Below are 24,549 nucleotides of genomic sequence, written 5' to 3' on the forward strand. Positions count from 1 at the left end.
CGCCATAAGTGAAGATCAATTAAACTTCATTACAGCTGTTAAGTATTTACGGTATGTGCAGGGATCGTATGAAACAAAGCAACAACAATGTGCTTTTGATGGACAGAACATACAGTAATGTCACATAATTGCTCTCTATATTTGTGCCTCCAAACAACAAGTAGACTAAGTTAATCCGTGTATGACCCCTCAACCTCAGAGTACATCCTGTCCCCGCAGCAGTGTGTTTGAAGACAACACCTTTTGTCAATGAAATGGGATTTGTGAAAGTGCCATCTGGACACTGAGAGCAGGAGCTGTGAGTCCGTACAAGCGTCTGATCCACTGAGTCAGACTGTAAATCAGCTGCTCTGAGGTCAGGATCTGCGTTTAGACTGACCTGAGGAGGGAGAGTTGAGGTGGGGGCACAAAGCAGGGCAGGTTGGACCCTTTTATAAACGCTAAATCAAAGATTATGATTGATTAGCATTTGCCGCAGGACACCAGAAACAGAAACATTTATAGTTTGGTTTTTTAACACATTGGTTTATGTGTGAAACAGTAGGCTGCATTATTAAAACAGATGAATATTGCATTAAGCTGTTTGTCTTCATTACAAAGACTGATTAAATTCTGCAGAAGTGCTCATGTTGACTGGTGCAGTCAAAAGATGTTGAGATCTCTGCTCTGCAAGAGGAAACGTTGTAGCCTAGAAAATGTTGCTAAAAATATCAGACACACTGAGCTGCTTGTACCTCCAGGTTAATATTTGACCTTAAAATTAAATGACGGCCACTGAAATATTGTCTTGGTTATGCTTAAACGGTCGTTATTGACTTATATAAGTTTATTTAAATGCCGAGGTCCAGACTTAACTAGATTGTTAAGCCTGGAAATGCTGGAGAAGGATCAAATAATACACAAGGCAGAGTGAAGAATCTGTCCTCCATCAAAAAATGCATTGACGATCACTTCACATAGCCCGGCTAGCTCAGTCGGTAGAGCATGAGACTCTTAATCTCAGGGTCGTGGGTTCGAGCCCCACGTTGGGCGCAGCTCTTTTTAAGCACTTGTTATATATTTACAGCTAGTCCCACTGGCATTAATCACAAACCTGGAACAGGAAACGAAAGTGTTGGCGGTCTGCAATTACACAAGAAAGTATCATCCAATCATAGTAGATGATTGTACTTATGTATTCTACTGAATTAACCTACATGTATCGATTCGCCACTGCTGCTTGTGAAATACCTATTTACAAACCACTTTGGCTGTTTTAAGATGTTTTATATTTCACATTTCTACGCCGTCTTCAGCTTCTTTACTACTGCCCGCTATGTGTTTCCGCGTGGCCCGGTTCCCCTCCCTCCTAGCCGCGTGCATATCCACGTGCAGCAGCGGAGGGCGGGGCAGCCGTCGGATGGTTTTCAAGGGGGCTTGGTGTCGCATAACCAATGGGAGACCCACAGATGTATAAATTTTTAGATGGTGGTCCATCTTGCGTGTTTAGGGAAGGCTGGGTAAATTGGTGAGGGGATTTTTTTATTTATTTTTTTTTTAACTAGAAAATGTGAGAAGATTGTAGTTGATTTGCAGAACTTTTGGATGAGTTAATCCTTAACTCACTGACTTAAATACATAATTTTACCTAAACAAATTCAACTGTGCAGATCAACTAAAACAAATTCAACCAGACTCAAACTATTAAACAAAAGAAACAAAAAAATGAAAAACCACATCCATCTTTTTTGTTTTCTTTATTTGAGGTGCAACTGTCTAGTGCAATCGTAACGTCACATTTGTGATGAGCTGAGGAACATGCACAAAACATCGACTTACTCCTGCTAGGCATTTTCTGTCTTTTTTTTTTGGCCAAGTGTCTTTATTATTGTGTTCGGTGCTCCAGTTCCACTACAAGCAACTCAAAACACTTGGCTGTACAAAAAGACAAGAGAAGAAAACAAAACAAAACAAAAAAAAAAACACCATTGGCATTCATTAAAAACACAACTACACACGTCCTCAAATAGTAAAAACAGTCCAGATCATTTGAGCGAGTGAGTTTTAAGTGACAGCAGAGTAGAGTTCACGTACAGTACGACGCCATGTGTCAATGCAGGAGAGACAGCATCTTAGTGTCCAGGTAAATAATCTTCTCTTCTGGTCCCACCCTGAGTACTGACATCACAGGTAGTTCAAAACCTGGCAAAACCATAGATATATATATATGTATAGATATAGATATATTTATAGAAATATATGAATTAAACTAAAAAAAGAATTTTATATATGTATCTATGGTTAGAAACCAGGCACTTGGCAGATTTATTTGAAATTTTATGTCTGTGCAAAGTTTACTACCTAGAAACAGTCATGTCCTATTTATTTACCTTCTGTTATTTATTTTACAAACCACTAGGACATTAATTACATTAATGAGCAAATTCAAACAGACAAAAACAAATCTTTCCTATGCCTCTCAAAAAATGTTGATTCCCTGCATAAATGTTTAATGCTCCATCCAAGAAGGGGGGAAGAGTGCCTGAATGCTGGGAAAATCCAGACAAAAGTGAGCTGGATATCTAGACTCCCATTCCAGATGGGTCGTACACGAAGTCCGTCCACTGTCGATACAGTCTGAAAAAAGTGCAAAAGGAAATCAGAAACAAAAAAGATGTAGAGCAGAAAACTGTGCAGATGGACATCGCTCGGCAGAGGTGGGGCTGTGTGTGTGTGGGGGGGTGGGGGTGGGATGATGGCACACTTTCCACAGAACTTGACGGCACTGACAAGAGCATGCGGCGTAATCCCCTGATTGACCAGGCCCGACATTTGCTCCACCCTCCTTTGGTGGCCCTGAAATATGGCGACGACTGTGTTGATCGACTGTCAGTTCCTGTCAACTCTGTCCTTCATTTCTTTATCACCACAATGATTGTCTGAAGCGGATAATAAAAGTTGGAGACAAAGCGGACACATGCGCGAACGCAAACACAAGAAACTCCCAGTCTTTGAGTTAAATAAAATGTGCAACAAAAGAAAAGTCGTTTTTCATCCTCCGGTGAAGCTGAAGTTTGCGGCATAGTCAGTCTTGATGTTAGTCAGTTCACAGTATGGCAGGACTCCTTCCTCCTCCTCCTCTTCCTTTCATCCCCCGAGCGCCTTATCCTCAGGGGGCTTTCCAGTGTGTACGTTCTGTGTTACGCAGATGGGCCAGAGTTCTGTGTGGAGGGGAGAACCTGTGTCGATCCAACCGGTACCGGGATTGGAGGCTGGGCGGTGCTGGTGGGGGATCCACTGGTCTGGACTTGGGCCTGGAACTGGGCCATCTGCTCAGGGCTGGCCAGCGTCTTGAGCAGGTTGTTCTCCTGCTCTAGCTGGGTGTTGCGCTCGATCAGCTCTTTGATCTGCTCCTTCAGCACCTCCACCTCCTCGCGCACGGCATACATCAGGTGGCTCTTCACCAGGTCCTGAGGAAAAGAGAGGGAGAAAGAGCAAGAGATGGTTAGATAAATAATTCATCACATTTCCTCCTTCATGTTTCCCATGAGGCCTCTTGTTCAAACTACATTTCTATTTCAGACTGAACCAGACTCATTATTACCAAGTATTTAAATACTACCCTTAAGCTTTCTCGACCTTCTTTTCAGTAAAAATCTAATAAAAGTATTAGTCATTGAGACAATTAGTCGAACTTAGAATCTGCCAATATTTAATAATTGACTATTGTCAATATAACAGCAAAATTCCCCCCAAATCCGCTAATTTTAGACGTCATTTGAACTCCCCACTTAAGCTATGGGGCAATGTGACTGGGATTTTCTTTACATTTGGTAAACTAGCAAAATGGCAAACTAATCAGTGTGATTAAGAGAATAATTAGTAACTTCAAGCTTAATTACACACGGATTACTCCCTGAATCTTGTCTATATTATATCAATTGACAGTCTATAAATGTAACACCTCAACAACCTTCCCACTAGCAGAAAAACAACAACCCTTTTTGAAGATGAAACTGTTAAGGTGTAAAATGTGTGGCAGCAGAGTGCAAAGGTTAAAGTGGCACCATAAATCACTTCACAGTTTTTGCACAGCACAGACCAGCTGTGATGGTGTATGACAAGAGGAAAGCACAAGCCTTGTATGGGTGCATTTTGTCAGAAGCTCTGAAGAAAGATGTTCCTGGAGCACTGGCATGATGTTGTGGGCTGCTAGAAAGTGGATATGCTTTTAATAATCTGAGCATCCCGTCCTCTGTGGACCCGCCCCTCCACCCTCCCTCCTCATCCTCCTCGCTGCCACGGGAACAAAATGTTCCTGCTTCAGGGTGGGAGGGGCCAATCACCGGCAGAGTTATTTATACTGAGCCAGGGGAGGCTGCTGCTTGCCTAGCAACACGGGACACTGAGGGGCGAGCAGTAATGTATATGCAAAAAAAGGGGGGTGGGCAGATAGCGTGTGAACCTTGGCCCACATCCAGCTGCAAACAAGCCAGAGGTCATGAATCCAAATCGTGACAGAGCACTGGAGCACATACCAGCAGGTGCATACAGTTTAAATTTTACGCACCTGCAGTTTCATTTCTAATACACATCACGTCTCCAACACAGATGCACCACCGCGCTTTTGCTACAATCACCACTAGATAAAACCAGAGATGCATTTTGCAGATATCATGTAGCAGGCTGTAAAAGCTAGCAAAAAAGAAAAGCAGAAGCTGGCGATGTAGCTGCAGGAGACCACAGTGGTGCTTGGGTTACATAACACCGGAGGGAGCACACTGTGCGGATTGTACATGCCTGGATTGTAGACGGTAAAAACAGCAGCTTACCATCGCCTGTTCAATCTTGTTGTCAATGGCCACCACACTTGCACCCGACGAGCTGGAAGACAGAAGACAAAACAATATGATTTTATGGTTGATTACCAGTGCTGACTTGGTGAAAATGTCCCCACCAAGGGTGTTTCTTTTATGGCGCAGACGTGACTGGCATTTGCGATGTGAAGCTGCAAAATGAAAGAAAAACTCAGAAAGCAAAGCCTGAATTACCACGTTATAAAGTTGTCGTCTGTTAATAATAAAATTCAAATAATTCATTAGAAATCCTAGTCAGTGTGTGCAACAAAGCGGACCAAATGGAGGTCGAGATTGCAGGGTTTGACTTTGATGGCGGAGAATCAATGAGCCAGCATTTCGTGGATGATGCCTCGTCTTCTGCTGCCGCACATGGACTAAGCATTACAAAATGATAAAACCCTTAAAACGAAAGCTTACTGACATTACCTATCGTCAACACTGACTGATGCGCTCTCCTTCCCCAGCACAGAAGACAGAAACGAAATCGAGAAATTCCTCAGCTGACAAACACCAAGGTCCATCGCCACTGTATAACACTGGGAATTCATGCTACCCCGTCCATTAAAACCCCCGCAGGCAATTTATATGGTGAACAAACTGGACATCCAGCGGTATAAAAGTAGAAAAATAGCGCATTATTGAGAGCAGGATGCTGGTTCTGCTCTCCGGGCGACTGTAGCGCTCGCACCCGGGCCAGAGCACACAAAGACTGAAGCTGCTGCGCCTCCGCGCACAGCAGCTCGCTCTCTGGATAATAAATGCAGGCAAACAGCTGCACGATTGGCTGAGAGGAACTTCATTAACATAATGCATGCGAGACGCAGACGCTGATTGGAGGAGAAGTCGTTTATGGTAATGTATGCAACATCTCTACCTTCTGCACCGTCCTCAATAAAAGTCCGCATCCACGCAGACCACACCACAGAACGACACAGGAGGCTGAATTTACTTAAAAACGCGTGTTTATTAGAGTGCATATTTAGATTTTGACTGTTCTATAGGTTTTAAATACAACAAATGTGCAGCTTTGTCGGGTTTAATGCACATAAATGTGGATTGCAGGTGAAGGGAACTTGGATCCGCAAACACAAGCTGGTATGTGCAACAATGTCGCCACCTCTCGGTATTAAGACATGTGGTAAAAGTGTCACGAGAGGCAAAAACTGGCTGGCTTCATGTAATCAAAGTAAAAGATAATCAATGACCCCCAGGGCGACCCAGTGGTAAAGTGGCTGATCTCAGCACTGTTCATAACAAACATCTACAATCAATGTCCAGTTATTTATACAATATACAATTATTAGAAATTAGGGTGAGATGAAATCAAACTCCTGTCTTCTTTTCATCATTGTGACTAACGCAATTGGGGACACATTGTTCTGTCGAGAAACACATGGCGACCACTTTGTTCTATGTAATTAAATTACTTGGGAACAGTCTCAGCTTTTCATCAAGGGTAACAATGAGTCAGTCCACAAAAAACAAACAAACAAAAAATAATCAACCATTCTTATATTTTATTACTTCATCAAGGCTCATCAGCTGATCTCAGTCACTCAAGCATAAGAATACTCTGAGGTTTTCTATTTATTTTAATGGAATTGGATTTAAAATTTCTTTGAGGTCAAGGAGTATTAGGCAGATAAGAGTAAACACTTTAAGATGTCTCACTTGACCCTAGCAAAATGGTAATGGCTCTTTTTTTTTAATTAAGTATGTAAAAAAAAAAAAGGGCCTTTCTGACTTTTAAGGCCTGTTCATTGGTCAAATCTTCTTCAGAAGTGATACTGTATATAGTTACTGAAATGTAGATATTTATAGTTATTGAATTTATTTTTCATTATGAATCTACGAAAACTTTGTCAAATTTTTCATTTGTCAAAAACTGATTAAGCAAAATAAAAATATTTGGCAAGTAAAAAACATGCAAAAGTTAACTAGTGGAGCAACTATTATATTAATTATTAGAAAATTTGGAATCTTTGAGTGTTGATCAGGTAAAAGAAATTATTATGTCTTCTTGGTTTGCATTAACTAGTGATGGACATATTTTCTAAGAATAATCATGAAAATATTTGGCAGTTTATTAGATGATGAAAATAACAGTTGCTGCACAGATTTTGGATCTTTGGTACATATGACTCAGTCAGTAGTATAGATTATTGAAGCACCGCTGACTGAAATCATCAAGAACACTTAAACTAAACCAAGGTTTTGATTTTATTTTAATTTTTTTGCAGGTGTAAATCACCTTGAGCTGTGGATGTGACCAATATTTCACTTACACGACGTGTCACTTCATATGCGATTTATTGGTAGATGTGGATAACAGTTGAATAAAAGGAAGTACAATTAAAGTAAACTGTGGTCGAGATAAACAGGACGAAACTAAAACTGTTATGTATCCCTGTATCTGCTACAATCAGGGTGTGGTTTTCTTTTCTTATGGGTGACCACAAAGAGACGTGTTAACGAGCTGCTATGAGCTATCTCACCTCTAAATGCTGCTCATTGACTTTGACTGGACGAGGGGAGGGGACACACGTTACGCAGCAGTGCCATTATCTTTGACTGCAGCTCAGGAGATCTTTTTAAACACCTGGTTTAACAGACAGACGATCTATATATGCTCATATCTCAGTATTTCACTTCCCCCTGCATTGTCTGTGAACCGGGCTATACTTTCACAGGATTATGTAATTTTAGGGAAGTGGAAAGTAACATCAGTAGTTAGTTCTTTTTCTGCAGGGGCAGCATCACTATATGCATTGTTGCAGAGGCCGTATTCATGTTTACGCAAAACAGTAGAAACAAAATTGGAGTTGGCCACAAAACAAAAGTACAGCTAATCGTTTTTCTGTTGATTGGACGGATTGTACACACACAGCGAAGGGTATATACTGCTGGATTGATTGAGGAACTTTGACATGCTTATCTCACAGTTGAAATTGATGGAAAAATGAAACTGAAAGCAGCTATTCTTGGTCTTGATCTGGCCAGGACCACTTCATAGTCACTGAAGATCAGTAAACCATGATCTCACATTCATACATAAAAGTCACAGCATGAATACGCTGGAGCGTTGAAGACAGTTCAAGCATGCTGAGGTGATGTGCCACGATGCTTTGTTGAAACTAGAGGCAGGAACATTAACGTGCTGATGTGAAGTTAGGGTTAGTATTTTTCACCCTTAGTGACAACATTTCTTGACGACGTTTGACCAACTCAATGCTACAACATTAAGGACAACAACCGAACACATTAAAACAAACTCCCCAGGGTGCTGGAGTAGATCCGACCCCGCCACAGCACCCCTGATTCCCCGATAACATAACAACACTTCATACATTGTTACCTTCTCAGATGCTTCTCCAGCTCCCAGAAAAGCAGCTTTAGAGCCATGGCGTCGCTGGCCTCCGCTCCTCCTCCCACAGCCAGCCCCGTCTCTCTCATTGATGCTATAAAACCAAACACTCCAACTAGACAGATGGACCCCCGCAACACCAACCCCACTAAAACACCCCAAAACAAACAACCACTGCCACCTCTTCTGTCAACCTGTGCGCTTCACATAAGGTAGCGCGAGTAACAATGGAGACCAGGTTTTGAGCTGTGTAGAACAGGGGCGGGAGTGGGAGTGTGTGCGTACAATAAAAGTATGCGTTGGTGTGTCAAGTCCTCCTGCTTTCCACCTTACTAAGTCTAATATAGACTCTCAGGCGACTGGGTATGCGTTGAGAGGAGGGTTGGCGGTCCAGTCACCTCCCCTTCTGTTGTTATGTAAACTGTCAGCACAGATTAGGGTGATGCCGTCCAATAGGATGAGCTACTTTTGACCGCACACTCTGTTAACACACTCACTGTCGTCTATAGGCCACTCCCTTCACGCTGCAACAACACACTACTTCACATCATTACGCTTTGTTTCCTGAAACATCTTCTCTGTGATGATCATGGACACAGGAGTGGGTAGCCCAAATGTTCATAGAAAATTTCTCCTGCATCCCTCAAAAACTATGCCTCTACTTAAGTTATAGCTAGGAAGTCGTAGATATTGTTCCAGGAATGCCTTCAGCTGCTCGCTTGCTCTCTCTAACACACACACACACACTCACACAAAATGGGTCTCCCCTAGACGACATCTCACATGCACCTCCATGCTAAAGTAAATGCTCACACACAGGCGCAAACAAAGATGATGAAAATAAGATTTCTAACTATACAGCAGATCAGACAAGCTGACGTAGAGTAGACAGAAAAAGCTTACTTAAAACACCAAAACTACATCTCAGGAGGAACTGCACAACAAGGGGTACGGGCAACCTGGTTGAAGGGAGCAGAAAATGGCGGCGACGGATGCTCATGGAGAGTTTGTTTGAGAGTTTCAGCTCAGTGCATGCTGTGAAGTTATTAACCTCATTAGGTGAAGGTCACTAACCCATGAAACAGACGAGAGACAGAATGTGAAATAATAAAAACTGTAATTACAGAGATTAAACTTAATCAACTTAACACCTGAACATTGACTAGCTGGTTAAATGTTAGATTACTGATGAGTTCATATTGATAATATCTTAACTTTATAATCCTTTTTTTGATTAAGCGATTCTTCGGACTGTAAAGCTGTACATTGTATACTTGCAGGTTTGGGGTCAGAGTGCGCATGTTCATTTAGAACAAAAGGCTCAAAACTGGTATGAGCGAAGCGCTCACTGATGTGGACACACTTTACTTCCCAGCCAATCACTGATGGCGCAGCATCAAAACAGACTCCGCTCAGCCAACAGCAAAACACTTCGACATCATGACATCCCAGTTAGTCCAGATGGGATTCTTTCATTCATTATGAATCTGTGTCCATCTAAAGCTTTTGTGTGTGACATGTACAAAAGGGCTGACCCATATACTACCTAACTACTGTGTTTGTGTATATTTATACTTCACTTAGTGGACTACGTGCTATAAAAAAAAAAAAAAAAATATCGAGGCATTGTAGCAAGACTAACTAAGGGAGCTAAAGTTTAGTCACTTTAATGCGTAATCTAATTCTCCTTTATTGGCCAAGTTAGATTACATTATTTATGCTATATATGTATTTACTGAAAATTACTTTACAGTCCACATTCGTAAACATGATCACTGAACATATCTGGACAGGAAAGAATGCATCTTTGCCACACCCTGTGGAGCTGACATAAGGGCGGATGTGTAGCCACAGTGTGCGACTAATGGGGAGGAAAAAATAAAAAATAAAAGAGCAGATGGTGCTCGCATAGTTAAAAATATAAAGTTTTGGAGATATGAAGGAGTGAACTATATTAGAGAATAGTAACACCTGTTTTCCAAGTCCTGGTAGTTCTAGGTTCTTAGCTTAATAAGTGGATTAAAGAAATGCTACATTCTGTGTCTGACACAGGCAATACTTTTTGTAAAATCTTTGAGATAGGAGTAAAAAAAAAACATCTACCTTAGTGAGGAAGCTTATATGTAATTTAAGATTAAATACAGAGCAGTGCTTCTGAAGAGATGAAGAATGGCACGTTTTATATTAATCCCCACAAGCATCAAGAAGAAAGAATAAAGAAAATGGCAAAACGAGAGAAGAAATATCTTTGGGCTTGAGTGGTGCGATGTTCTAGTAAAGTGAGAAATAAATAGTGCCAACAGCAAGCTAAAGACCTTCTGGTGCTGCATGGTGGTGATCTTTTAGCTTCCTTCATCCATGTTCTCCCTCACAAAAGCATCCAGCTTAGCTCAAGTATTGCTTCCGCCTCACTTTATTGTGTGCTAGGACTGCAGAGCACAACTGGGCTCACTCCGGCTGCAGTGTGGGGTCCTGAAAAAAGGGCCAGCTCTAGTACAACAGCAACTTGTGTGAAATTGAGAGTCTGTTAACATCAGATTGGATCAGCCGTCGGATAGCACAAAAATAACCTGTGAGATTTGATTGGGAACATAAAATTCAGCACAAAAGGCACAGATGGAAGCTATTAGCTCACTGTTAGACAAAAAAGTACATTAAAAAAAAGCAGATTAGATTTTTAGTTTGTGCACTTAAAAAAATCTTGCCTCAGATAATGTTTCCATGCTTCTAGTTGTTTCTATCTTTCTCCATGCATCCTTCTGGTTTTTCATTGGTTTGTACACGGAGTTGTGATTCGCCCGCCTCTTTCCACATCACTTGTCCTCAAGCAGTGGAGATGTGAGCTTGCGTGCATCTGTGTGGTCTGTGCATCCCTTTTGTGGGTTTTTCTATTTGCCTGTGCATGTGTGTGTCTGTGCAGGCAGTCTGGAGGGATCCGGTTTGGCCGGCGTTTGACGCTGGCATTTACACAACAGAAAACCAAGGCCAAAGGCAAGATCAGCTCGCTGCACACGCACACACACACACGCACACACACACACACTTCAATTAAGAAAAGGAAGGGGTCTTCGTTTTCCAGGGCTGGAGAAAGAATCTGCAAATTTTTATTACATAACAGATTCAGGAAAATTTCATGCTTTCAAGGTACTGTAATTCCTCAGCAGGCAAAACATACCCTGATAGTAATCAAACAACCTTCAACTTGTTAGCGACTAGGGATAATCTTCTGTGATCACTGGCATAGCAAACATAGACAAAAACAAAGAGCAGGAACGCCCCAAAACTCAAACAGCCCTTGTGGCATCTCCGAGCTTCAGGGCAGAGGCTCTTTGGAGCGTAAGTGAATTTGTCTGGGCGGTGCACGCAATGCCTTACATAACTAGCCTCTGTGCCATATGGACCATGAAAGAGAGAAAAGAGAAACAGGGAAGGAGACCGGTGGAGCTGCACCGCTCTCTCCACCAGTTTAGTGACAGTGCAGACATGGCTGGTTCTTCTGATGGATGAAGTATTAACTTTAAACACTATCACACAGCCTATCTATATCTGCTCAAACTCATAGTTTGACTGACAGTAGGAAAAAAAAAGTCTTTTAGCAGCTGAATTTGGTAAATTGTGAGCATTTTTGCTTTAAAACAAATCATTCTAATTGAGAGTTGCTAACAGCTGCTAAATATTGATTCAGTGTAGCCTGATTAAGATGTAGCATGTGTACACCTACAGATGCAAAAATAGGGATGAACAGAAGACACCATGCTTGGGATTTGAATTGGCAGTAATAAAGGATTAAAGGGTTAAATGAAATCTGGCATAAATACACAAATCTCTTTTCATCTTCCTTCAGTGTTTACTTGGATTCTCCAGAAACTGCCAAAAAAGCTCTTGATATGCATTGGCGTCCTTGTAAAGGCTTTGTATGAACACTCAAGTGCACAAAAATGACTCTCCCTAATCTATGCGGTAAAATAAATATTTTACATTCAAAAGTTACACATTACATCACAGTGATAACACAAGACGTCACAGGAAGTTATGATGCTGTCCCGCAGTCACATGGATCTACAGATTGTTACTGTTTACGGTTTGAGGGCTCGCTGTAGATGTGAACATTGACAGTGACGATCCTCTTACCAGCAGTTGAGAAACTTTGCTGGCAGCTCTCAGCAGCATGCAGGCTTCATGCAGTGATCTCAATATGTTCAAACAGTAAGAAGGGTCAAGGCTCTGACACTAAACTGGCTTTACACAGAAATATTATGGTTTCTCTTTACAAGAAGTGAAACTTTCGAGGGGTGAATTAATATTTTGTTGACAGGTAGGGGAGTAGTTTTGTTACCGAGTCTGAAATCTTCCTTCAAAACTCATCGAAAAACTGCCCGAAGAAAACAGATGATAGGTTATTGATAAATACTTTGGACAGTGAGTCTATGGTTACAGATGCAAGAATATTATTCTGAAACTTTGAAAATCAAATAATCATTGAAGTCATATAGGACTAAAGGTCACATTGATGATAAATTGGTAAAGCAAACATTTACACCACAATATCTAAAAGTAAAAAAAGAAGTTTTCACTATTTTTGGACACTATTGTAGGCAAAAAAAGACGCATCCGGCTGTCTGCTTCACGTGTGTCCTACTGCTGAACCAAGTGCAAAAGGGTGTTACAAAAATATACTATGCTACTCAGTACAGCAGAATCAGCGAGTATTCGCCTGCTTCCTACCTAACCATTAAGTTGACCATATTGAATTACTGTGAGTTAAACATACAGTTTAGTGATTTAACAGAGATTAAATATGTTTGTCCTTCCATGTGAACAAGAGCTGCTGAGGAGTTGCGTCCTCCTCTAGCACTGAGCTCACCTGTGGCTTTTAAGTGTTTCGGCAGCACATGTTCAACTACAGGAGTCGAAATATCAGTAAATTTCTTTCCCACAGTTAAGTGGAGGCAGAAAAGGTGACAGAGACAAGCCAGACAAAGCACAGCTCTCAAAAAGAGTGTTCATGGCACAACCAGAAATGCTGCCTCTCTTCTTATGGGCTCATATTTTTCCCAAGTCTAAAAGCCTGGAGGGGAAAAAGCATCTACATCGTTAAAAATGTCTCTCTTGTGAAAACCTACAATTTTACACACACATGCACTCAAGACAAGTCAAGTCAAGTCATCAACAGTCATACAGAGAAAAGCAGAGATACATGCATTGATATAGATGCATCATCTCTGGCCTATGACGCTCTTTAAAAATCTGGAACTCCGCATGGAGGCACAAGGCCAGCAAATGTGTCACCCATCTACTTGGCACTGCACTGCATCAAACCCCCAGCACTGCTGCCTAAAACAAAATCTGCAAGTAGTCGGACGATATTGGGATCTGCCTGCATTAAGATAACCACACACACACACACACACACACACCGCATTTGAAGAGACAGCAGCAGAATGCTGCAGGATAATCAATACTAAAATACTTTGTGTTGCTTTAATTGAGCTATTCTGGGTAATTGAGATCAATAGGTCACATATATCCACACAATTTTGCAATGTGTGCATTTTACATGTTCAGGGTGAGCCACTATTAATTTCTCTCGTGTAAATAAGAAGGTGTCACATTATTTTGTCCACCCAAATTATATTCCAAAGACACAAAAATACACACATACAAAACAGCATCCAGAATTATCACACGGTTATCAGAAAAGTTCGGATAACCGTGTGACTTATCTATTAGTCATTCAGACAGGTTGATACAAACTTGTCGATGGGACAATTGAGTCAGTCCATCTCTAAAAATAAGCACACATACTGTGTTACAAACAGTGCCAGAAAATATATTACATCAGTCCCTGTACCGCTGGGGCCTTCTGCAGCCAGTAACCACACAGATAAGTCATTAGACACCACCAATGTAAGCACGCACAGAGGGTAGAGTGTTTTTACAGAGAGATAGTTTTAACAAAAAAACATTCATTTGTTTGCATTTATTGCATGCACAGAGGACGTTTCCACTTTGCCACAAGGTACATTTTAGGTCACTGACTCTCAAAGCACAATGAGGTTATTTCAACAAGCATTAACCAAGCTAGGGGGGGATGTATGTGTCAAGACTGCCATCTTGTGGTGTAAGAGCAGTGCAACAACATGACAGAGGAGCACAGCAGCAAGGGTTATGGTCTCTGCTGAAGCAAGACTTAATGCCACACCTGGCTTAATTAAGCAGACAAATAATTTAACTCGTGATTTAACTGCTGTTGACAGTGAAAAGATGACACCCAAAAATTTAGATGCACCACTAACTTTGATAAAGATGCTCCCTGACTTTCATTTGAAACAAATCCATCAAGAGGAACACTCCCATCTAACAGAAACATACTGTGTTTCAAAGGTTGTGCCTGGCAGGCAACACCTTACAGTGACCTGTGCCAATAAGATGAAGAGTTTCCATACAAACACATCTGGGTTTGGTCGTTTAGATTGATATGCATTAAACAAGAAAAAACATGCCTGGAAAGAAATATTTGGACCACTTGATTATTAGAACATCCAAAAAAATGAATGGTAAATTTAAGAATTTTAGGAGATGCCATGCATGCAGCATGGTTTCAGTCAGCTCTGCAAAAATAGTAGCAATTAAATTAAATTTCAGACTTACATATGCATAATTTATACTTCTTATATTCGGGTTATTACATTTAATTTTGCTTTATTTTATCTGTCCAATTTTACTGCGTCAATTCAAATACCAGCTCCTAATGTTGTAATCTTGTATGAAATATGTAAAGGACATTACTGTTCTTGGATTATCATTATTATTGCAACAAAAGTCTTAATTCCCATAAACTATTGGGAAAAGACAAAGTGGTCCCAACGAAGCTGAAGATGATATTTAAGAATTCAACTAAGTGTGATATGGGCTTAGTACAGAAAGATACCTGGAAAAAGTTGGTTTATAATTGACAGAATAGATAAACAAGTATTACATGAAATATTAAAACCACATAAGTATATTATAATGAGCATTGAGGAAACATTACATTGGCTTGCAGCCCTTTAAATAGGCTCCTCAGAAAGAATAGTTGGTGTATGCAGACCTTTTAAGACTTGACATCTGTAAAAATTGAGACATTTAAATTTGAGTTGAACATGAATCTTCAAACCTCGAACATATCTTCAAAAAGGTAATTCAAAAGCTTTCAAAAGATTTAAATGTCAGAATAATGTGAAGTCAGTTGGTGACAGCAAAATTATTCAAAGTAAAAATGATACGGTCCAGTAGGGATTAATCTTTAAGCTGGTGTGATTATATTGTGTAGTATATGTGCAGTGTTAGACACTTGTAACCGGAGGTGTGTTAACAATAGTTCACAAATGTTTGTTAGATATGACTCCCTGTGTAGATTTATATGTTTTTATCTAACACAGAGTAGTGCATGAGTTAAGGTTTATGCTCCAAGCACTGATGCACATCAATCAGCTATTGGGGACTACTTCTAACTCATAAAAGCTCTGTTTTTGAGGGTGAGCCAATTAAAAACATGCATCCCAGTATTAACAAAACAAAAAGACTGTGCTATGCTGGCAACCTGGTGTGCTTTGCTGGGCAGAACAAAAGGAGTCTTGACTCTGCTTCATGACTCTTTGACAAACCTGTAACCTGTTAACTGTAAAAAGGTCAGACGTGTTTACCGATAATCAAATCTTGATTTGTAATCAAGCTGTGAAATTATTGCTGCCTAGAAAGCAGGCTACCTTCCTTAAATGACAGTAAAACAGGGGGGGGGGGGGGGGGGGGTGAAGAATACTGTTAATATATCACTGTTGAGAATTTGCGTGCACAAGATTTATGGGCAAATATTAACGAGAAACCGTCTCAATGTTTTATGGATTCAAATGGTGCAATGGTTCAAAATTGCCCTATAAAATGTATTAAATGCTCCATGACACTTCATATGTGTTTGACATTTTGCTGGCTGTAAAATGCTCATTACCTGTGGATTGGGTTTCAAACTTCATTATTTCCAAAACCTGGGTGAAGGAAGTGCATTTACAGTAGATTCTTCTTTCGACTAAAGCACAGAAACGTATTTGTCCGGAGAGTTATTCCAAAAATAATGCCTTAAACCAGAGTGTCCAATGTAATCATGCACACGTTCATATCCTGAAGGTGTAATTGCGGTTTAAACCAATTGCGGTGTACTGGAAGAAGGGTGCTGATTGTGCTCAAATTAGCTTACAAGTACTGTAGTCTCTCTTATTTTTTTCTAAGTTAAATATTCTGCAACAATTTATATGGAGAAAGAGCGTTTCAGCTAATGCAGTATAATGATGTGGCCTGGTGGAAAGGAAAAGGGCCTGGTGAAAGTACTGATCAACATCACTGTCAATTACAGCATTCTCACTGACTGATCAGCCTTACCGACATATAGGAAACAACAGCATGCAGGTGAAAACAAGCAAGGACAATCCTGCAAAACATGAGACACACCCTCAAATCGGTGTGTGCCAACGTGCCAGCAATCATCCCTGACCGATGCATAAACATAAGACTTTAAATAAGCCAAACTGGCCTCTGATGCCAGGTAGTTATATTGGAATCTAAGGGTGAATATGGCCGGTTTGTGCTCTACATACAAGCATCCTGGACAACTATTCTTTTAAGGGCTGGCTCAGATTAGACCTGCAACAACTTTATTATTGGATTATAAAAATGTCAATTTGGATCTATTTAGTAAAACATGAAATAATTCTAATTATTTCTCAGGTCTTAGATTCTCTGTTTCTGCTTCACTGTAGCTTCAATGCAAATTGCAAATTCTATATCAGTTATGACGGTGGTGATTAAGTTGGGCTACGGTTCTTAAATTTGCAAAAAATAAATAAATAAATAAAAAATTCAAAAAACCGCTTCTGTATTGATATTCTTTTTTGTGGGTAAACTGGCACTATTGATACAGGTGATGCTATTATAAATTTTAACATAGGATAGAGGCGGTTTCTCAATCATTAGTAAATATGGGTGCAAATGTCTGATGTTAGCACACTCTCTGCCTGTTACTGGGCACTCTTGGCTCGAAAGAAAAACTGTGGCTGTGCAGGGGGAAGAAGGGGGGTTATTAAGAGGGGAGAGAGAAGACTATATTAGTGTCAAACAAAAAGTGAAGAGTTTGGCCATAATGCACGCAAGAGGGAGACCGAAAGAAACAGAGGGTGACAAAAGAAGATAAACAGAGAATGTAAGACAGAAGGCAGGGACAGTAACAGAGACACTGATCCAGATAGCTGGTTGACATGACTATGACTATACACAAAGCAGAAACACACCAAGACTGTCTCCCACGTAGGACAGACAATGATTCAGGGTGCAAAAATTGGGCCAGCAACAGGATGGATAGACAGGAACATACATCTAGAGGACTGCACACAGAGGTCATGCTAACCCCTCTAACACACTGCTATGATCAGGTGCTACAGACTGCTGACAAAAGCCGTCATACAGAATAGAGTCCAGCTCCGTGTGGACTAAGCTGATATTGAACAATAAGTAGCCTGCAACTACTCCACAGTTTCTCCATTTCAATTCTGATTTATGGCATCTATTTGTGTTGTAGAGAAACCCTTTTAGAGAGTTTGCATTTGTTGTCAACAAACAATATTGTTGTAATACAACGTTGTATTTTAGTTATGAACTTGGGTGAGGCCGACTGTATTTAGTTGAACTCCCTCCATTTCCTGCGGGCAATACGCAAACACAAATCTCCTGCTTATCCCGAACACAGGACAGTACAGTAACACGAGACTGCTGCCACAACAGTGCTCTGTTTCTCGGCAGCCCGAGTTTCAGATTAATGCAACTCCTAATCAGGCCCCATTTCTATAGCACAGACTCTGAACACTTGGGATGGGAGGTTTGTTTTTTTTTCCACAGTACAGACCATTATAGATCACCAAACGTGTGTTTTTGGAAACAACTTTCCACTGCAACAACCACTTTCCAGCAGAAAAAGCAACACTTACACAGTACTGAGTAACTGGATACATGAATAAACCATTGCACTGTTCCCGCGGGGATGGCACAAATACACAGATCCAGTGTCTAATAAAAGACTAAACCTAAGGAAAGAAAGAGAAAGATGAAAGACTGAATGAAAAAGGTAATTTAGGATGAGGCACTACAACAGGGAAAAGGCCTTAATGACACAAGCCCTAAGCGAATGGAGGTGAATGGTAGGGGGTCAACCAGGGTAAAGCATCTGCTGCGTGACCATCTCCATCTGTGACTCAGCAGCTCCACTGCCTCTCTGTCAGCCATAGATATTTTTACAATAGCAAAGTCCAGTGAGCTGTGTTTTCATCTACTGTCTTCTAAGGGCTGAAAGGACTGCACATAATTAAGCAAATCTGACATTGGACTGCGAGATGTAAACAGCCGACCAGTTGCAGGATGCTGTCTCGAGCAGAGCTATAGTTAGGGTGGTGAAAAAAATTATCCTTAGACAGCCTTTTTTAAACAGTGCTTGGTTTGAGTGTTTCAATCATAGGTTTTTGGTTTTAATGATGTGATCCTGGGAAATGTATTAGATTTCACAGGACATTTTGCTTCAAAATCAACATGTTTCAAAATAATAATAATAAGATGTAATAATCTGTTTTGAAAGTAAACCAAGACAAGTATCTTAAAAACCATCATCTGAAATACAGAAATTACATTGTAATAAACAGCTCTGGCCCACTATCCTCACCTGTCATCCTCTCCCTCCACATGCTGACTCCTGAGGCCTGCAGCTGCAGCAGCCATTAACGCACTGGCCTCAGCTGATATCCCAATGTGAGCCAATGTTCCGGCTCTGGCCTCGGCAGCCCCTCCTTCACCTGTTGCCACTGCCAGGCTGGCAAGACCAAGCCGACCTTGATGCTGAAACAGCAGCTTCTGGGCATCTTCTAGCTGGGAGGATTTTATGGAGCTCCCTCCTCCAGGGACCTGAGGGAGGGTCGCACTAGGGGTGAGGATGGGCTTAAGGTCAGCTTGCAGTGCAGTCAGAGGCATGTAAGAGGCCCCATGTGGGGGTGCTATTGGTACTGTGGCAGTGTAGGGCTGGACTTGTGGCTGTACGTGAGGTTGGGCTTGAACTGGGATCTGTGGCTGCCCTGTAGGAAAAGTTGCCTGAGCAGATGGGGCTACTTGACCTTGATGTGGGAGCTGCTGAGTAATGCTGACTGGTGGCTGTACTGGGACCCCTGGTACTGGTGTTAAAGTGAGTCCCATTGTAGCATGTGGCATCGGGGGCTGGACTTGTGTCTGGAAAGGAGCAGTGGGCTGGATAAAGTCTGGCTGCCGGACACTGCCTGGAGGAATAACCCCTGCATGAAGCTGAGGTGCAGGATATACTCCATGGGATTGAGCTTGATGGGAATCCACACCATAGGGCAACTGCTGGGACATTAAGGGGGGAGGCTGACTCACACCAGCCTGTGGTAACACCTGTGGTGTTAATGTGGGGAGAGGAACAGCAGCCACTGATTTCTGAATGTGAGCCCCAGCAACAACCTCCTGGGGTGAAACAAAGGTCAGGGGAGTGGTTTGGGCCAGCCCCTGTGGCGGGCTCTGCATGGGTTGTGGACTAGTAAAGTCCTGGCTTGGTGGCTGATAGGGCTGCAGTGTGTGAAGTGGTTGTACAGCAGGTATGCCTGGACTAATCCCTGCATTACCTGGCTCAGTCTCTGCGGCCACCTCTGCACCTTTTGGTGTCTCAGACGTAGTAGGATGAGGAATCTCCTTTTCATAGTACTCCGTACATGTCCACCTTCCTTTACGGAATGGCTCAGTGTTAGTGTCTAGTTTGACCACCCGAAAACGAGAGCCAGTAGCTGTCTGAGTTTGGGTGTGCTGCATTTGAGTGTTGAAGGAAGCAGCAGACGGTCCTGTTCCTCCTCCAACAGAGACTACTTGCCCACTCGCACTAGTGTTGTCCAAAGCTACAGGCCCAGAAGGAAGAACAGCAGCAGCAGTGACAGCAGACACATTGGAAATATTCACATTGCCCTGTTGCTGTGAATCAGTAGCTGTGTTATCCAACACAGGCGGCCTCTGTGACTGGCTAGGTCCGGCTTTGGTTGACATAGATGGGCTGGAACTAGCCAGAGGAGCAACTGGAAGAGCTGGTAATGACGGTTCCACTCCACCCGAGCTGTCAGAGCAATGGTGCTGGGACTGGCTGTGGTGCTGAGAATAATATTGGTGGTGCATGGCCCCATTTACCAAAGAGGTCTGATGCTGAGACCCCTGAGGGATGGAATGAGGGTGAAGAGGCTCATTGGGTGAAACAAGTCCAGGTGTGTCGACCCCGTGGAGACTGTTCAGTGTCTCATCAGAAGAACTTCTCTCTGGCACACCAGTGTCTGTGGCCCGGGACACAGACACATCCAGCATATCAGAGGAGGAGAGGTCTTCTGTATGTGACTCATCCATGTCATCATAGCTTTCAGTGTCATCTGCTAAACTGTTGTTGCCGCTTAGATTGATCTGAGCCGAAGTGACACTTGTTATTTGAAAGCCACTCTTCTTCTTTACCTGTGCTCCTGCCATTTGTGACTGGGCTTGATGGTGGGGTCCTGGAGAAGAGGATCCAGCTTGAGTTGGATTGTCGTCAGCCGTGCTCACTCCACCGCTACCGGCTGCAGAGGAGACAGACGCTCCGCTGCTACCCCTCCTGTAGTGGAAAGCCGTTTTTCTGCTCCCAGTCCCAGGCGAGTCTCCAGAAAAGTCCTGTTGGTGCATCTTTTCCGACAGTGAAGCCGATAGTAAAAGCCAAGAAATGCCAGACGGTTGTTTGCTACTTACTGGCTTATGTCTTAGTTCAGATTAAAAAAACAAACAAACATAAAAAGCAATGTATTCAATAGTGCAAATAAAATAAACACAGAATGCGAAAATCGGCTAGCCGCTGGTTAACGTTAGCTTAACGCTGTGTTGGGTCGCAAGTAGCAATTAGCCACGCTCCTCTAGATCCCGATGTACAGTTTTTGTACTGTTTACGACCATTTTGCAAAATTGATCACAGTAAAGCACACAAAAATTAATCTCGTCTAAAATAGTTTAGGTGCACTCAAGCGGTCTTCAAACTGCCTGTGGAAGCTTCCTAGCTGGCCGGTGTATGTCGCAGGAAAGCAGTCGTCACATATATTCCTCTGCCGGACGTCGACTCTCCTTATTCCCGAAACAAATCGCTTAACGAATAATAAACCGCTTCTACTGTCAAGCGACAATGGTGTCTAAATAATACCAGTCTCTGTAGTGTCCGACGTGTCCATCTCCAAGTGTCTTACCGCGTCTGTGTTTGCTGTATCATGCCGGTGAGCAGCGGCAGCTAACTGCTGTCAGTCCGGCGGAGGGGAGGGAGGAATGCAAACACAGCGACTGCGCATGCGCATCCAAACCTAATACTTCAGAAAGGCGAACGTTCAGGCTCAATGGGAGTGATAACACAAAATCCTGGTATTCGATGCGTCACTTTTGAGTTGATTCTTACAAACCTTGGGATGTTTAGATTAATTTTTCTAAAACTCCTATTATTTTACTAGTATGATATATGAGCATTTAGTGTTAACCCCTAAATATATAGAGAGATCCATGGTTTGAATCTACGTTTTACAATATTTTTTTAATTTATTGAACGCATCATTAAGGCTCGTCTAGACTGTTTTATTTCCTCGGTTTGGGGCAGTCATACTTAATTTATGCCAAAAATACTTGAACGATATTAATTCATGTTTTAGCACGTGCTCAAACCGTTGATTTATTGGTTAATATATAACACATTGAGGATTTATCTAATATCTGTCAATACACGTAATACATTTAGGTAAGGCTGATGTCCTTTAGAAGAAATAATAATGTATGTTTTTGCTGCATTTTATAAATTCGCAGTTTATTTCGGCAATAAAAAACGTTTCAATGTCAGCCAGTAATTCCTGGCAACATGTCATTCAAAACAAGTCCTGGCACCCAGATAAAGTTGAACCACCTCCTCATTAAGGACCATCTTGTTTTGCCTGTTGGGTCTAATTCAGGCAGAGACTAGAGGCATTATGCAAATAAATAAACTCTCAAACGTTTTGTGGCTAACTCCAGGTAACACATTCCTTGGGTGTGTGATAGCTCTGCTTGAGTGTAGAAAAAGAAATGTCTGGAGAGTTGAGACACGCCTGTCGGACCACTTCAAACATGTCAGCGTCATGGCTATTCATCAACACACAACATGCACCTGCAGGGGAGGGCCAGCTATGGGAAAGTTCCCCTCTGAAGTCCGATTCCAAATGTTGCATAATGTTAAAACCACAAAAAGTAAACAGACATGTTAACCATGCTTTGTGTAAACCTTCAGCAGGAACATCATGACTGTTTTATGGACAGCCGTTTTTGTTTAGACAGTGTTTCCCTGGAATCGAAACAGGACAGATATGTTAACTTTAACTTAAACGTAAAATTAATTCCAACGTAAAAGCACAAGAATCGTCGATCAACTGCGATTTCATCAAATTCCACCACTTTGAATTCTACCACTGAACCACCAATGTTCACAAAACTGTAATGTTCCTACTGGGCAGAGGGAGCTAAGCAGTAAAGTCTGGAATTTTGCCAACAAAACCTTGTACTTTAATTAGTATGTTTTTCGATGTAAAAAGAGATGGTAGGTGTGTTGACCACTTCCTCGTTAGTATAGTGGTGAGTATCCCCGCCTGTCACGCGGGAGACCGGGGTTCGATTCCCCGACGGGGAGTTCTATACCTTTTTTCTCTGCTATGTGACGACACAGACAAGATGTATGCGCTGAAAGTGTCACTCTTACTCGCCAGGTGTGTTATAATAGTATATGGCCTGTAGGTGGTGCTCAGCTTACACTCATATTTAGAGTGTTGCATACCTTTAAAATACCTGATTCCTATAAGTGGCCGCCCGGACATTATGACTTCAACAATCACATACTTATTAACGTAGGATTTAAATGTCCATTGAAATCTCCTCTTTTCCCAAATTGCCAATTGCCAAATAAACCAAATCAGTGTTTTTGATAGTAGCTCTATCACAAACTTCATTTTTAACAAGGGAAATTATGTGTAATTACAGAAACGAAAAAAAGCCAGGAATTGGGAATTTTTTTACAATCCATCCCACCCACTGTGCTCTGCCAACATATTATTACAACGACATAGAAAACGAATAGCTGCATTGGCCGGGAATCGAACCCGGGCCTCCCGCGTGGCAGGCGAGAATTCTACCACTGAACCACCAATGCTCACAATAGTGAGTATTTCCTGGTCGCAAAAAGCAGATATGGAGCATTAAGTATGAATGCGTGAATAAATATATCAATAACTGCAGAAATAAATGAATGAATAAAGGGAAGGAATTATTGTGACTCTACAAAACGACTGTTCTATGGAACAGTTACTATGGTAACAGTTAGTAGAGAAGTGGTACTGTGCTCTTTCACACACTTCCTCGTTAGTATAGTGGTAAGTATCCCCGCCTGTCACGCGGGAGACCGGGGTTCGATTCCCCGACGGGGAGGATAGTAGTTTTTGTTTTCTATTTTAGGGAAAAAAAACTTCACGGCTATTGCATTTGCTACGTATTTCTTTTTTGGGGGGGGTCTTTTTGGCGTGTCCCGCTACATCGCTTCATTGTCCGCTTCCTGAGGCACCCCTCCCCAATTTATACCGGGTTTTTACTGGCACTGCACAGCTTGGGATGGGGATGGGCTGTTGGGGGTAAAAAGAAAACAAGCTAACAAAAAAAAAAAACATTTGCGCTGCATTGCAAATGTGAACTCTCAAATGCACGGGCAGCCAGTGGAGAGATGCCAGATTAGGAGTTTTGTGCTCGTTGTCTCCAACGAGGAGACGAGCAGCAGCATGAATTACTTTTTCAAAATGCTCCTGCGCAAGAACTGGCTTTCGTTACACTGCCAGCAGTCTAAGGTGGAAGAAATTAGTATTCACAACTGCGCGAATTTGGCAGTCTATCTTTAAAATCCCAGTCCATCTTAAAACCCACATTTGAAACTGTCGGCGTCTCATTAGGCGAAAGGCCAAAGGGCCTAAGTCAACCGGGGAGGGTTTACCAGAGCCATGAGACACACAAGTCTAAGTGCGCACGCACAAATCCCTAAACATATACAAATTATTTTGCTACTATTATACTTCCATAGAAAGCATATTTTTTCTTGAGCGACACTAACATAGTTCCGTGACATTTTGTCGGAGATCCAAGAGAAACTGGCGGTCATGCACCAGGAAAAACACAAATACCAACCGAAGCAAGAGCAGGAGACGAGCAGCCACAAACACC

The 24,549-nt window shown here is 41.9% G+C and overlaps 1 protein-coding gene and 4 non-coding genes across 8 annotated transcripts; 3 read left to right on the top strand and 2 right to left on the bottom strand.

Moving 5' to 3' along the window:
* The first annotated feature begins 959 nt into the window (after positions 1 to 959).
* Positions 960 to 1,032, top strand: trnak-cuu (transfer RNA lysine (anticodon CUU)). Its single transcript has one exon. It is a non-coding gene; the product is annotated as a tRNA-Lys (tRNA).
* Positions 1,033 to 1,721: 689 nt separating this feature from the next.
* Positions 1,722 to 24,494, bottom strand: zgc:65895 (uncharacterized protein LOC393546 homolog). Of its 4 annotated transcripts, XR_010914130.1 has the most exons (4): positions 18,941 to 24,494; positions 10,908 to 18,311; positions 4,812 to 4,863; positions 3,364 to 3,449 (listed from the first exon to the last, which is right to left on the bottom strand). XR_010914130.1 is itself a non-coding variant. In XM_067500645.1 (3 exons), the coding sequence occupies exons 1-3, from the start codon at positions 20,974 to 20,976 to the stop codon at positions 3,180 to 3,182; spliced, it is 2,358 nt and encodes a 785-aa protein (XP_067356746.1). In that variant the 5' UTR covers positions 20,977 to 22,886; the 3' UTR covers positions 1,722 to 3,179. The 4 variants fall into 4 exon arrangements, 3 of the variants coding, with proteins under 3 accessions (XP_067356746.1, XP_067356748.1, XP_067356747.1); XM_067500645.1 differs by lacking the exon at positions 10,908 to 18,311 and having other exon boundaries at positions 1,722 to 3,449; positions 18,941 to 22,886; XM_067500647.1 differs by lacking the exons at positions 10,908 to 18,311; positions 18,941 to 24,494 and adding an exon at positions 8,194 to 8,306 and having other exon boundaries at positions 1,722 to 3,449.
* Positions 22,907 to 22,978, top strand: trnad-guc (transfer RNA aspartic acid (anticodon GUC)). The gene has a single exon. It is a non-coding gene; the product is annotated as a tRNA-Asp (tRNA).
* Positions 23,424 to 23,494, bottom strand: trnag-gcc (transfer RNA glycine (anticodon GCC)). The gene has a single exon. It is a non-coding gene; the product is annotated as a tRNA-Gly (tRNA).
* On the top strand, positions 23,698 to 23,769 carry trnad-guc (transfer RNA aspartic acid (anticodon GUC)). The gene has a single exon. It is a non-coding gene; the product is annotated as a tRNA-Asp (tRNA).
* Positions 24,495 to 24,549: the final 55 nt, after the last annotated feature.

The sequence above is a fragment of the Channa argus genome, chromosome 4 (genome assembly GCF_033026475.1).
Source record: "Channa argus isolate prfri chromosome 4, Channa argus male v1.0, whole genome shotgun sequence".
Taxonomy (NCBI): domain Eukaryota; kingdom Metazoa; phylum Chordata; class Actinopteri; order Anabantiformes; family Channidae; genus Channa; species Channa argus.

What these genes read in the sequence shown, in the direction of transcription:
- zgc:65895 (XM_067500645.1), bottom strand. Translation starts at nt 20,976, where the DNA reads ATGCACCAACAGGACTTTTCTGGAGACTCGCCTGGGACTGGGAGCAGA. An exon ending in GTGGAGGGAGAGGATGACAG is followed by an intron (nt 4,864 to 18,940) that starts GTGAGGATAGTG and finishes TCTGTCTTCCAG; the next exon opens with CTCGTCGGGTGCAAGTGTGG. An exon ending in ACAAGATTGAACAGGCGATG is followed by an intron (nt 3,450 to 4,811) that starts GTAAGCTGCTGT and finishes TCTTTTCCTCAG; the next exon opens with GACCTGGTGAAGAGCCACCT.